General features: G+C 37.9%; 1 protein-coding gene across 8 annotated transcripts in view; it reads right to left on the minus strand.

Moving 5' to 3' along the window:
- TBCEL (tubulin folding cofactor E like) overlaps positions 1–15,233 on the minus strand; it is an 82,100-nt gene that overhangs the window by 52,054 nt on the left and 14,813 nt on the right. For 7 of the 8 annotated variants that reach the window (XR_012333291.1, XM_019941751.3, XM_073808067.1 and 4 more), the window contains 3 exons: positions 8,782–8,931; positions 6,969–7,108; positions 684–865 (listed from right to left, as the gene is read on the minus strand). Coding sequence is in view for 7 of the 8 variants with exons in the window: in XM_019941751.3 (XP_019797310.1) it covers positions 684–865; positions 6,969–7,108; positions 8,782–8,914 (455 nt within the window). In the remaining variant the exon portion in view is untranslated. The remainder of the gene's footprint in view (positions 1–683; positions 866–6,968; positions 7,109–8,781; positions 8,932–15,233) is intronic. The other variant, XM_073808071.1, reaches the window with a different exon arrangement.

Consider the following 15,233-nt stretch of genomic DNA (forward strand, 5'->3'; position numbering starts at 1 on the left):
GTGAGAAAACCAATCTCATTAGAGGGAGAGGAAGAAACTAAGATGGAATGAGTAAGTTGAGACCAGATTCTGAAAGGCTTTCATAGTTTCCATATTTAGACAGTCAAGGAGACTACAGCTTCATATATTTCTTTAAACTACTTCCTTTTAATATTTATGTGCATATACAAAGAGAGATACAAACAAAACAGAACAGAGCATTTCTAAGCTGACAGACAAAAGTATAATTTCCTGCTTAAATTATTGAAAGGAATACTAGGTCCGTTTTCCCATCATGCAAGCTAGGCACTTAATCATCTGAGTGTTAATATATTTTAGAGACACTATGATTTTTTTTCCCTCCCAAAGAAAAGTGCTAAGGCAAAATTCTGGAATCAGGTAATCAGAAGATTAAAATGGAAAAAGACTGGGTTGATCTCGAAACGATAAGTGCTTCTCAGGGATATCTTCTCGCCAAAGGATGACATATCCCATGTCTTGGTGCTACCCAACACTGAACAAGTATTCCAATGAAAATGTTACTAGATTACCCTCACAGCCTCATTTAATTACTTCATTTTTCTAACCTCATTCTCCATTCAATCTGCAGTTCTAGTATTTCTGAGATGGGAGACCAGCAGTAACTCTATGTACTAACACAGATGGCAACATGGCTCCCTCTCCATCATGCTCTCTGGGCTTACTCTGGTAACTCCTGCAGTATCGTGTGGACTGTCTCCCAAGAAGCTTTGCTGTTGTTGAGAACAAGTTTTCGAACCCCGGAGAAGGACCCAGCACACGTTCTTTCTAAAACCGATAAATTCAGAGGGTTGGAACTCAGGTTTAGAAACTCCAACTGGGGAACATTTGACACAATTTTACTGACCTGTGGAGAAAAAAAGGAAAAGCATATCAGGCAGTAATCAGAGCTTTTAAACAACAATCATACTCAAGAAAACCTAAGTGAGTGGGTCTCCAGGCAAAGGGCCATTTGCATTACGGAGTCCTATTTAGTGATAGTACCCGCAGAGAGGTATAAATAATTGCGACAAATCATGGTAAATAATTTAATCTCCTTCTATGAAATAGTAGCATAACTGAAAATTAATGGTAGAAAAGAAAAATTTTCCATGTTACCTTTGGCAAAGTTTTTGATTCTACTCTGTATAATATTCTCTTCGATATCACTACATGATATTTTGGAGAAAAGATCATTTAGATGACATTTTAGGCTACAAGTTTTAAAGAGCTGGGATTGGGTCATGTACAGTAATTCTCTTTGAATATCTCCTTCCTTCCATCCTCAGTAGAATATTAAGGCTAATTGAAGGTTTATTAAAGACTACATGGTAACAATTCAGGTATTCAAAATTGATCACATAGTCACAATCACTTAGAAAACAGTTTTGGCTTGGTTCAAAGATGCACCAAACTTTAAAATATATTTACTCAGAAGTAAAAAGCATCCATAACTATATTACAAAAGAGAAAACATGATCATCCATTTAATGATTTAGCTAGCAACTTGGTAGACAGAAAAAAAGAAAAGGAAATGAGCTTTACTGATTATTGACCTTAACTATTTGCTCTGCATTGTACTAGGTTTTTAAAATATAACTTATTTCACTAAATTCTCAAAACAACTTGTAAGATAACTAATATTCTTTTATTTTAATAAATGAGGAAACTGAGGCTCGGAGATGTTAAATAATTTGAGTAAGATTTCAGAGTCACAAAAGCCAAACCTAGGATTTAAAAATCAGAGCCATTTTTCTTTCCAATACACCACAACAAGTAAATCATAAATATAACCAGAAAAAATGAAGAACTAGCTTAAACAAGGTATGATATAAACACTAGAAGCCCAGTAAATGTATTAAGCATCAATCAGCCAGGCAACATGGTAACTGAAAGTTATGAGAAAAGGAGTAGAACAGAATACTTAGGATTGGTTTTAGAATCAGAAAACCTGGACTCAAACCAGGTTCTAACACTTCCTAGCTGTGTGGTTTGACAAGTTACTTAACCTTTCCAAATCTCAGTTTCCTTATTTGTAAACTAGAGAAAACAGTTCCCATCTATTTTACAGTATTGTTGGTAGGATTAGATGAGATACATGTGTAAAGCACTTAACAGTGATTGGTACATATTTTAGAAACTTGTTTCCTTACCTACTGCCCAAGAGAATGTAAAAGCAGGGATAGTACTTACCTGGTTCACTACTGCAAAGTGGGCACTTAATGTTTGTTGATTAAATTAATGGCACAAAACCATTTAATAAATGTAACTATGACTAATAGGATATGTACAGTATGAACCAGTATCTCAACCCTGATTATATGTCATATCACATTTATTTAAATATGTCATATTTAAAATAATTAGTAGAATTTTTAAAATATACTGATTCCCAGGAGCCACCATAAACTACTGAATCAGAAGCTTCACAGGTGGGACGAGCTTCATGATTGGGACCTGGATACCTGTTTCTTTTCAGAGCTCCATAGGTAATGACAAAAATGTATCCAGTGTCGAGGACTATGGGGAGAAAGAAAAGGCAGTCTGCACTTTACATTAGGTCTGTGTACTATGTACTGTACAGTTTAGGAGCTCTAAAATCAGTGAGAAGTAAATTAATTCCAAGAAGGTTCGGAGAAGTATGTAAGAGGGAATGGTCTTCACACACACTAGTTCATCTAGTCTAACACACCCTCTGAAGTAGTACCGTATTTATTTTCATTTTATAAATGAATAACTAAACTATCTTTCAGAGGAAAATATACTAGGCTTCAGTTTAAAATGTAAAAGATTCATACCAGTCAGCATATATTCTCCTGTTTGATCTCTTCTGTGACCAAATGGTAACAAGCATTTGTGTGATATATGGCTAGGATTTGGAGTTTAGTGTGTGGCCACAACACAGCTAAACAGTCCACACAAGGACCAATCCTTCACTGCAGTCTACCACCTGGATACCAATATATGAAGGCCTTTCGTACATAAGATGATGACTAGCTATGCTTCACCTCTTTTAAGGGCAAAAAAAAAGATGAAAAGGAACTGTGCTCCAACTACAGCATGGAGAATAACTGCTAATTACAGGTACAACCCTAGTTAAGTAAACAACACATAAACCTTTGCTAACCACAACCCTTCATATTTTATTTTTGTAATAAAGAAGAAAACACCCCCCAAAGTGGAGACTATCAGAGTCTTTGAAGCAATTTCTGAAAGAATTCCCAAAGCTAGCAGATACATGATGTGATCTTCTTCATAGTCTGCATCTGCACTACTGTCCAATGAGAATAAAGATTTAAAACAATGACTCATCAGCCCTAGAATATCCTAAAAAAGATAAAATTGGACTATAGTTTCATAATCCAAGCAGGAAAAATAATATATGTTAGAAGTAAATATTTTCTTTAAAAGGTTAAAATTAGGGCTTCCCTGGTGGCGCAGTGGCTGACAGTCTGCCTGCCGATGCAGGGGACGCGGGTTCGTACCCCGGTCTGGGAGGGTCCCACATGCCGCGGAGCGGCTGGGCCCGTGAGCCATGGCCGCTGAGCCTGCACGTCCGGAGCCTGTGCTCCGCAACGGGGGAGGCCGCGGCAGTGAGAGGCCCGCGTACCGGGAAAAAAAAAAAAAAAAAAGTTAAAATTAAAAAGGATTTTGTGTAACCTTAAATTAATGATAATATTCTGGAAAATATTGTATTCATTACACAGGTAAATTTATTCATGGTAGAAAATATCTTAATAGTAAAGGCTATTATTATTCAGTGAGTGTCTAGGGCAGTATACTGACTTCTCTTTTTTAAATTCTAAAAATAAAGACGCTTCTAGCTGGAGTGAGTTCAGGACACTCATGTGCAGAAACATGGAGATGAACTTAGATCACCTTTTAGATCTCCACAACTCTATGATTTAATAGAGGACCCTCTACTCTCAGTTTTGAAAAGGAAGAAACTAAAGTTTTAAGAAAAATGGGGAAAGGGTAGTAAGATAACAATCTGTAATTTATACCCAAGCTATTCTCTATCTCACCCATGGTGAATTCCTCCCTCCTCTCAACTGCTTAGTGTAATGTCTTTTATAAAATGGTTTTGATAAGGAAAGGAGGAAAAAAGAGGTACCTTGGGAAAAGTCAGACAAAAATCTACTTAGCCAAAAAATTCAAATCAAAAGCTAAAAAATGCGTAATTTTTTTTATACATAGATGCCCAGTTTTAGATGGACAGAGACAAATCTTTGCCTCTCCCCAAAGCATTACACTTCTCACTCATATTTATATTAGTCTCTGAATATAAAGCAGCCAGTAGTTTAAACTATAAAAGAAGATACTCATAACATTAGTGATCATTCAAAAACACTAAAAGAACCAACTAGATTATTCTGTTCCATGTTGGTATATCAAATACTGGCTGAAATAAACTTAGTTAATGGCCAGGGACAAATGATCTGGGTAATCAAATACATGGGTTGCAATGGGTTGCAAGGTAATGTCTTAAAACTGTGACCTATGAGGCATTTTGCAGCTTGGCAAAGAGTATAATCAATCCTAAAAATCAATATTCTTTCATTGTCAGTACTTCTCCCATCTCTCTGTGTTCTGATATATATTCTAGAAGATTGGGACCAACTACAGTTAAGGCTACGGACAAAACATAAAGGAATGATGAAAACAAAAATAAATGGAAACCTGAAAGGTAGCAGCAACAAACATTCATTTGAAAACTGCCTGAAATCAGACTATAGGGCACTTACAGGAATATACAAACTAAGCACCAATAGAATACAAATAAACATGTGACCCTCTGGCTGTATCTGTCAATGTGAGCTGGAAAATATTCAGTGGAGACCTTTGTCTAAGCAGAGAAAAGGCTGAATTACCTAGTGTAAACTTGTGTTCTGATCCATGTTGACATTGTTCTTCTGAGGCAGCAACTATATCACTATTAAACTGTTTCTACCAGTTAGCAAAAGCTTATGTATGTGGTCAAAGTATAGGTCAAAGCAGAAAGCACAACACCTTTATGAAATTTTTACTCCCAAAGAAATAAATTTAGGGGAATCAGCCTGTGAACATAGGAGCTGAAATGACTCAGGGTAAGAGCTGGTCTGAATTGTCACCCATGCAGGTCAGAAATCTCACCAGAGGCTCAGCAGGACTCCTGAGGGAACTGTAGAGAAGAAGGATGAACAAGGTCGCTCTCTTTGCATCTGTGCATGTGGACAGAGCATGCATGTCAATTCAGCATCTCAAAGGACCCAGAAGGCACAGATTGTAATTTGTTGAACAGTGAACTATAACAGTTGTTTGGATAAGTAACTCAAATAATAATTACATGGACAAATAGAGATTGTTTCTTGGAACAGCTAAGTAAATCTGTATATATTAACACGTGACTTAGAAATCAAGTGACGTGCATCTCAAAGAATTTTGGTAAACATCTTAATAAAAATAGGAAATATAACTGGTAGCACAGATACCAGATTAAACAAGACTATGAAATAGACGAATGTAAGAAAAGCTAAAGAAAAATGGGTTATAGATAGATTTTTCTTAAACAAGAAAGCTGTCTTAGAATCTGTATCATATTTAATATCTACCAAGTGTCTCGATGATTAATTTTATCAACAGTCCTGTCTTATGGATGATAAAGGATTAAGTGAATGTCTTAAGATCACAGGAAAAGTTAGAACAAGTAGGCCTGATCAAACCTTAAGATACAATCATTTATTCATTAAGGCATTCAGCAAACATTTGAATGCCTAGAATGCCAGTGCTGATGATAAAAAACAAAACCCTGGATAAGCTCATGGTCTAGTAGAAAAACTGTCAAGTAAGCAAATGATTGTGCTACATTGTAATGAATCCCTTTATAGCAACATGATACAGGTGTTAGGATAATCTAATTCTGCCTGAGAGTCAGGGAAAGTTTGAGAGGAACAGCAACTTGGGCCAAGTCTTGAAAGATACATAGGAAGCAACTGGGTAGACAGAGGAGAAAGAGAACAGTAGATTCAGAATGAATAAAAGCAAGGAAGCTTTTCATGTCCACATTTATCATGAGCTGCAAGAAAAGCACATGGCTAAAGATGGAGATAAAACTCTAGAAATAGCAAAGGGCCGTATGATAGAGGGTCACACTTAGAGAGTTCAGACCACAGTTTGTAGGTGGTGAAAAGCAGTGAAGGGACTTGAAGCAGGAGTTTCATAATCACACTTCATTTATTAAAAGGAGTCTGGTAGCACTGCAGAAGGTTAGCTTAGAGGAAGCAGAGTAAAACCAGAGTCAGGAAAACCCATTAGGACACTTTTCCAATACTCCAAACAGGAAATAAGACCCTAAATTAAGTAGGAAGAACTATTTTTCTCTTATTCTTAAGGGTAGCTTCTATCAGGTCATGCTATAATCAGGTAGGTAATGTTATATATAATAATAAGAGAGAATGTCATAATACTTTTATTTGTGCAACTTGGCTTAGAGTTACTCTGAGGTCAAAGGCATCAGTTGTATCAAATTACCAGTGCGACTTAAAAGAAGGAAAAGTTCTAAAAGATTTGGAATAAATTTCAGTAACAAGAATAAATATTTTTATAACCTTAGTTTCGAGCTCCAGTAATTTTTATGTCAATTTATAGTAATAAATGTTGAAGCAGTAGCAGAGAATGGGCACAGGATGTGTAAACTAGTGAAACAGTAGAGAATTTAATGCACTGTTTGCAATCTAAACCTCTGTGGTCTTATTAACCTCTTGATGCCTGGAATAAAGTTCCTCAGTGCTTTTCACATTAATGAAAAACAAATCAGCAACAACAAAGTTCATTGAAAAATCACCATAGAAACAGTTGAAGCAGTCAGTTATTTCTCTTGAGACATACAGAGAAGAATCTCGAGTGAGAACCAGAATTCAGCAGCATACGTAATAACGTAAACAATAATACAGTGAGTTATTCACCAAAATGCAGCAGTATAAAAACTTTACCTCGTGCCAGTCTTCGAGTTTGTTGTCAGAAAGATCTAGTTCTGACACGTGAGCACAGAAGGCAGCAATTTCTTTTTCATCTCCTGCACAGGTTATTCCACAGCTGTTCAACACCAGTACACTTGGGAGGTTGAGGCGATCTGAATCATGGGAGAAACAAAATACTTTCTACGTCAGCCTAATTCTTGTCTACATACATTCAGCCACCAGGAATCAAAATCAAATTGTGTGAAATTACACAAGAACCTTGAAAATAGAAGATACGCTGGGATCCAAGGGTACTGAATTCTAAGGGGAGACAGCCAAATATGGCTCAGGAGATCAGAAGAACTAGACCAATACCCCCAAAAAGCCCTGGAGGTTTCACCTCCTGGCACCATTGTTTATCTCAACTACCAACAACAGAACCATCATCCATGCTGTCACCTTATCATGTGACACTAGATCCATGTGACTCATGTCAGGGCTACCACTGTGTTCTCATTGGCCTCAATTCTTTCTTTTTTAAATTTAGTTCAAAAGTATCATTCTGGATAGCTCTTTTCTCTCTGTCTGATTTGTATTTTCACCTTTTGTTGCCTCTGGAAATTATCTCAAACCATTAGACAGTCTATCTGCTAAACCACTTCTGTTCTTCAAGTTCATATCACTCAAGGAATCTTCCTCGCTTACGTGGATCCATTTAAAAATCTGTATCTTTCTCCCATACTTGTCCATCAATCATTCCCCTTTCATATCCATGTAGAATTTGTCCCTTATGAAAATCAGACTTTTAAAAATATATAATTATAATGAGAGAAAATGTTTTAAAGTCTTAAACCATTCAATGAATTCAGTCAAACTATTGCTTGTTCAAAAGTATGTCAATAAAATCACTCTTCCTATCTCTAATAAAAAGGATAAATATGAGAATTCAACCACTCTTTTCCCATTTGGTACAAAGCCAAGGCTCACAAAAGTATATTTCATTAATGGAAGCCTCAAATAATATGAACTTTCAACTTAGTACTTTTCACAAAATCAATTTTCTCAGAATGGGAGTGGATCCTGAAAAAATGAGCAAGTAAGAAGTCCACTTCTTTCTGCTGTTTCAGTTTATACGGATTGATAAGATAGTTGCATTGAGAAATAATAAACATTCAGTAACCTTTGGACACAGGAACTAAAACACTGTTCAATATTCATCTCCCATCACTACAAAGAACTACTTCCAATAGCAGTTAATTACAACATCAAGCTAAAATGCAAACCAAAAACACACCTTGCACGTTTCTAGTTGTAGATCTTTGCTCACATAATAATCCCCCTCCTAGAATGTCTTTATCTCCTCTCTAACCAAATTCTACATTCTTGAAGGGTTAGTTCAAATCTCACAGCTTTGAACCCTTTCTTGATCCTATAAATTAACTCTCTAAATTTCTTTCCCAATCACTGTGCCGTTCATTTGACTCAACATAAACTACCCTGTGTTATTATATATTTTTGTAAATGTGAATATGTTGTAATCCAATAAGCTGTAAGGTCACTGAGGGCACAGGCCAGGCTTGTACTATCTGCACCCTCCAAGTTCCTTGAAATATTATCACTCAAATATTGCTCTCACCCTATGAGTGCAACTAGAATGCCTTTTGGCCAATCTGCAGGAAAATAAATCCTTTCAGGTTTTCAAAAACACTGAAATCATAGCAAGGGAGAAAGACTATTCAACTCATAATTCAAAATAAAGGGAATCATTTGCAAATAAGGCAATATTCTGGTTTAATGTCCTAAGTAAGCTCCAGTAAAAAAATGTTTTAGGCCCCGTCTTTCTTACCTTTCATAGGAGAGCCCTGAGGTGTGGCTGGGACATGGACTCCCATCCCAGGACCACGGCGGTAAGGAAAGTTTTCAGGACTATATTTTTCACATAATACTTGCATAAAACTCCTCCCACTAGGTTGATCCATCTTCCTTTCCTAAAATTCTACAAGAAACCAAGAAATCATCAAAATTTATTTATTTACTCATACAAGAAATACTTATTGACAATCAATTATTTATAAGGTACTAAGCTAGGCACTGCATACACAAAAGACAGGCAGGGAGAAGAGTTAGATGCTGCAAAAATACAGGGGAAAGATGATGAGGGCCCAAAGTGGTACAGTGGTAGTACAAATAGATTTAAGATCAACTTAGAAAGCAAGCTTTTCAGGAGTTATAGGGGCTGACGGGAAGGTGGAGTCAAGGCTGACCCCCAGGTTTCTAGTACAGGAGACTAGGTGACTAATGACATAACTAAGAAAAAAGAAAATATGGAGAGATCTAGTTTTAAGGAGGAAATTGATGAATTCTATTTTATACATGTTCAATCTGAGGCATCTGTTTCAGGGGAACAGTCTGAAGTTGGGTGAGAAAAGTGAGCTAGCGGCGAAGATTTGGATCTCATCAGGAAATATCATGAATAAGAACAGTAGGGCACTAGAACTCTCTGGGACACTGATATTTAAGATACAGGCAGAGGAAGCAAAGCCATGACGGAAAAGTAAAAGGGATGATCAGAGAGTGAAGTGTATAGCCAACATTTTGAGAAGTTTTGGTGAGAAGGGGAGGAAGAAGATGGGCTGATAAGGTAGGCAGGAACAGGAGAGAGTACAGGATTGGGGGCAATTGCCAAGATCTTTCCTCTTAAAATAGGAGAGAACTGAATACGGTTATAGATTATAGAGAAGCAGCAAGTACAGCTGGAGAGTCTGAGAATGACTACTGGTATCTGGTCCTAGGAAAACCCAGCAGGAATGAGCATTAAAAAACTTCTAAAAGGCTGTTTGGTACCACCCATATAGCACTCCAAACTGTTTACCATTGGTGGTGATATATTTACTTCACTATGCTGCACTGGTTTACTTTTCCTTATACAGTTTAATTATACTGAATGGTAGGTATTTTTCTCATGCGATTGTCCTAGCTCCACCATTACATTATGAAGGGCAGCAGTGCTATGCGAGTCTACTTCTTCAGTATTGATTCACAGCATCTGGCAGAGTACACTACACACGGTAAGGGCTCAGTAAATGCTGCTGAGAACTAAAATCACGAGCCTCCAGTATGCTGAGCGGAAAGAGAAGATGCAGGATCAGGAGTGGGTTTAAGTCCCACCCGGTTCTACCACTTAATAGTTTTGTGCCATCAGGCAAGACAGCGTATTTCTCTGGGACTCAAACGTCTTATTCTGTAAAATAAGATATTAATATCTATACTGCTTGGAGTTCAGCGTTACTGCAGAGCTCTAAAATGTACAAGTGCACTATTGAGATTATAGGGCTCTTGTAAAGCTCTAAAACACACAACTGTTATTACTTGTAACAGGAATTTGTAGTATGGTAGAAAAAGCACATAAACAGAAAACTTAGGCTCTGTCATTTACTAGCTGGGTGAAACATAAGCTAGTTAGCTAACCTCTCTCTACTTCAATTTTCCCACTATTGATGAGCTAAAATTTTCCTCTTGGGTTTGTAACAAGAATTTGAAAAGGGCATAAATATAAAAGTGGTCTTTAAACTTGGTCCATTTTCTAGATTACTACCAGGACCACGAGTACTGTACTTCGTGAAATCAATTCACAAATGCCTAGAACACAGAGTAGACACTCATTGAGCACTTGTCCGAAAGTTTTACCCGTACTTAATTTATCAAAGTTTAGACTACGTAATACATTTCATAACAAGTATATCACAAGTCACCTTGAAAATATAGGGCTGCCCCCGGTCAGGGTCATCATTTGGGAGCTTAAGAACAGAGCCTGGTTTAGGACAAGAGAGTTTGTTCTTTCTGTCCAGAGTGGTAAGTATATGCTGCTGTCCTCTATCCCAGCACTGTGTCAAAAGTGAACTGTGTGGGTTCATCTAGGACTCCAGGAACTTTCAGGTGGAAAGGTTCTTTTTCAATGTAAACTCACCACCAACAGCATACAACACAGAGCAGGTGCTATGCCACTAGTGACAGGCATCATAGTTCTTATCAAAGACCTGTCTCAAGCAGAATGCCAACAGAATTTTCAGAAATGTTTAACAAAAAGTCAAAGAAGTTACACTGCTATCTTCCATACAACTGGCAGTTCAAAAGAATAAAAAGTGTGTGGGAGGGTGCTGAAGTGTCAGTGTCAAAATAATAGTCACCGAGTTTAAATAGCATCTTTTAACTGAGCTTCAGAATCACTTAAACTCCAACCTCTTCAATCCAAGGGCAATAATCTTATACACAATTTATTTACTTATTTATTTATTTATTTTTTGCGGTACGCGGGCCTCTCACTGTTGTGGCCTCTCCTGCTGCAGAGCACAGACTCCGGACCCGCAGGCTCAGCGGCCATGGCTCACGGGCCCAGCTGCTCCACGGCATGTGGGATCTTCCCGGACCGGGACACGAACCCATGTCCCCTGCATCAGCAGGCGGACTCTCAACCACTGTGCCACCAGGGAAGCCCTACACAATTTAAATATAGACAAGCTGAGTGTGGAACTAAAGAAACCTCAGCTAAAATTGGAGTCTGGACAGACCTATAGGCAGAGCCCTCACCCTTGCCACGCAACATTAATTACTCCAAATGGGAAGAGATGCAGGCCTACATCTCTGACAGGAAAGTGTTGCCTACTTTACTATCCAGCGGGAAGAAGAAAACTCTTTGCTCAATGACAGCCCAGCCAATCAGAGACCACAGCAGCCCAACCAACCTCCATCCTTCGGACTCCCAGCTTCCTCCAATGGACTGTTTGGTTTTAACACACTCCCCCTCCCCTCATTTCCCCTATAAAAGCAAGTTCCCCTTCCTTGTTCTCTGGATTTGCCTGTGGTCTGCCACAGTTTGCACATCTCAAATTGCAAATCCTCTGGCTATTCCCAAATAAACTGGCTTTTGCTGGTTAAATAACTGGCTATTATATTATTAAAATTGATATGAGGGATGGTGAGGTTAGAAACATATGCAAGTCAAAATAAGTGTTAGTAAGCAAGCAATCATGGGAACTGAAAAGTTACTCCTTATGGCCCCGTGCTTTCACAATGCTTCCAAATAGTCTGCTTTTCTTTTTCCTAAAGACTTAAAAGCAATGCCAGTCACCCTCATTGGTCATTTTCCAGGATACTCTATTGGAACAGCATTCCAGGCATGCAGATAGTGTACACAATAATACATGGGTTTCGAATTAGAACATTAAGATTGCAAAATGGATCAGTGACATAAATCTACTCAAAATCTGTTGGGGCAGTTGGAGGAGGAACAGTAGGTGGGAAAGGAAAACTGAAAACCAAATAGATTGAAAAATGAGGACATACAGGACGGAAGAAGATCTTTAACTGGAGACTTTTAAAAGGTTTTTTTTGGAGGTGGAGGGGTAATCTATGACTTTCTGGCAAGAACCAGTGTCAAATAACATCTGACTACCTTCTACAGTTGGCAGAGGTCTAATACATTTGTAAAAGTGTGCTGAATTGGTGCTTAAAGCCAGGGAGCCAGGAATCTGGGGTGATGTTGCTTGGTTCCATTACCAAGTCATGGAGTGTGCCTGTGAAAAACTCAACTCCTTTGTGCCTCAAATCCTGACTATAATATGCTTTCATAAAGCACTTGGTAAAAGTGCAAGTTGGAGGATAAGGTGCTCAGCCCAGTCACCTAAGTAACCTCAATAGCTATCAATCTGTACTTTCTGTTCCCAAGGTCAGGTCAAAATTAGTATGAAACTCAACACAATTGGAAACAGAAAATAGGCCACGTCTGACCACGAAGAGTGGAAGAGATGCAAGATATAGCCTTATGCTGGTATGCAAGATCAATATTTACTTCACCAAAAAATTTTATGTTAAATTACCACACTTCATAAAGTGTGAATACTACCAGCCTCACTCACAACTTCCAAAAAATATAAATACTACCCCAGAGTCCCAAAACATGCATTTTAAATCTTATAAAAAATAGGTTTATCTGCCTATATATGCATAGACTACTTCCAGAAGGATAAAATAGAAATTAGTAAAATTAATACCTGTGGTTGACTCCAAAGAGAGGAAATGAGGAATACGGTGAAAAGGAGATTTCCTTCTCACTGTTCAACCATCTGAACCGCCTGAACTCACCAGGTGCATACATCACCCTTTTTTTCCATACATTATCTTTTCAAAATACAAAACATTTTTAAGTGATTTATCTGGGAATGACCTAATAATTTGTCAAAGTATTTTTAAGTCCTCATTATTATCAACTGTCTGTGAAAAAAATGTCAAACTCGACCATGTGAAATATATAATATTAACTTTTAAAGGAATTGGGAATTGAGGAAGAAAAGAGAAATAAAATGGGTGGCCAAACGGAAATACTTTTGTAAACGAGCATTGGTAAAGAAAAAGAAAGCAGTGCAAAACACATCTGAGTGTTAATAAAAGTTACCCAAATAGTTCATCCAAATTACCCAAATGGTATCCAAACTATTGTGACTCTGGAACCACAAGGGCCCCAGCAGGCAGAGGTTACAAAGCCATAGCCTAAAGATGCTGGGGAGCTTCAGGCCTCCCAGTTGCCTCCTGCTGTGGAGACTAACAAAAGAATGGGGCTTCCTACAGCAAGATTCAAGTTACTGGAATAATAAACAGTTGGGAACTGATTTAGAGTTCTAAAAAATAAATTGCAAGAATTCAAAATATGCATTAATGTAGGATGAGGTTAAACACCCAGGAAGAGCTTTCATAGCATAAAAATAGAGAGGAGGGAAACACTCCCAAGTAGCTTAAAATTATTTTCAGTCATTTGACATGGACCCATTTATATACAACTAGCCAATCTCATCTGTTCATCAGAGAAGGGCAGAGAAAACCACATTCTCAAAGCTACCTGCCAATATTTTGCTACCAAATATGTGAAAATAAAACTTAGGTTAAACATTTTGGCCAAAGGCTCCACAATTTCACCGTAGGGTTCCTTTGGTCAGATGACATTTCATTCCAGGCATTTTTCTCTTCTCAGGTGCCTATCTCCTTTACAAGACAATCTGAGAATAAGAATTTCTTTACCACTTGTTTAATAAAAATGGAGACTACAAATATATCCAGTTTTCTCTCTTTTTTGCACCTTATCAAGTGGTTCCAATTAGGCTTATTTGACCATTTATTCATAAAATGTGTGCCCTCACAAAGCTTACAGTCTCCTGTGATTCCATTCAACAAACATGAACCAGACACCGAATCTGTGCCAAGCTAAATACTAAAGAAAGTGAGAATGAATAAAATCCAAATGCTGCCCTTGGGGCATCCAAAACCTAGAGGGAAACACAGGGAGGTAATGCGTACCTGAAATAAGCCACCCAGAAAATAGTGAATTCAAACACAAGAAGCGATTAACTTTTTGGAAGTATCATCAAGGAAGTAGGAGGTGAATCCTGAGCCATTTTGAAAGATAACAAAGATTAGGTTAACAGGTTGGAGAAGAGCATTCCAGGCACAGGAAACAACAGAAGATAAACCAGCACAAGAGACATTAAGCGGTATTGCTACAACATAAAATATTTGTGGGGAGCAGGGGAGACAGGAGATTCGACTGAAAGGTGGACAGTGGTCAGCTCATGCCTGACCTTGCTCAGGTTTGACTTTATCCTATAGAGGTAGAAGTAAGAAAAGTTTTGATAGACTGCTGTGAATATTGTGCAAGGATGGGGGTGACCGATCTTTATGTAGAATATCAAGGGGTCAAAAATGATGAGAATTTAAAAATCCCTAAAGGACTGGGCAAGTAGGAGTTTGTTTACCTTAGTGGAAGCATTTTCAGTACAGACAAGGGAGTAGAAACCATAGTTTAGGGGGTTAAGGAAGTAAATAAATGAAGACAGTAAGTATAGACCATGCCTTTGAGAAGCTTAGATGAAAACAGAAGAGATGGGACAGTTGATGAAGAAAAACCAAGTGTTCAGAGAGAGACAGAGCTGTTATATCTTGTTCTTTTTTTAAAAGAACAAAAGAGGAATCTATAGGCTGAGTTTGGCGGGTAGGGGCATGGAGCAGGTCAAAAAACTAACAAAACAAAGCTAAGAAAAACAAATATCATATATTAATGCATATATGTGGAATCTAGAAAAATGGCACAGATGAACCGGTTTGCAAGGCAGAAATTGGAGACACAGATGTAGAGAACTTTCCCAGGGCAGGGAAAGTGCGGGGAGAGGGGGGTGGTGGTGGGATGAATTGGGAGATTGGGATTGACATATATACACTAAATGTATAAAATAGATAACTAATAAGAACCCG

The sequence above is a fragment of the Tursiops truncatus genome, chromosome 8, assembly GCF_011762595.2.
Source record: "Tursiops truncatus isolate mTurTru1 chromosome 8, mTurTru1.mat.Y, whole genome shotgun sequence".
Classification (NCBI taxonomy): Eukaryota; Metazoa; Chordata; class Mammalia; order Artiodactyla; family Delphinidae; genus Tursiops; species Tursiops truncatus.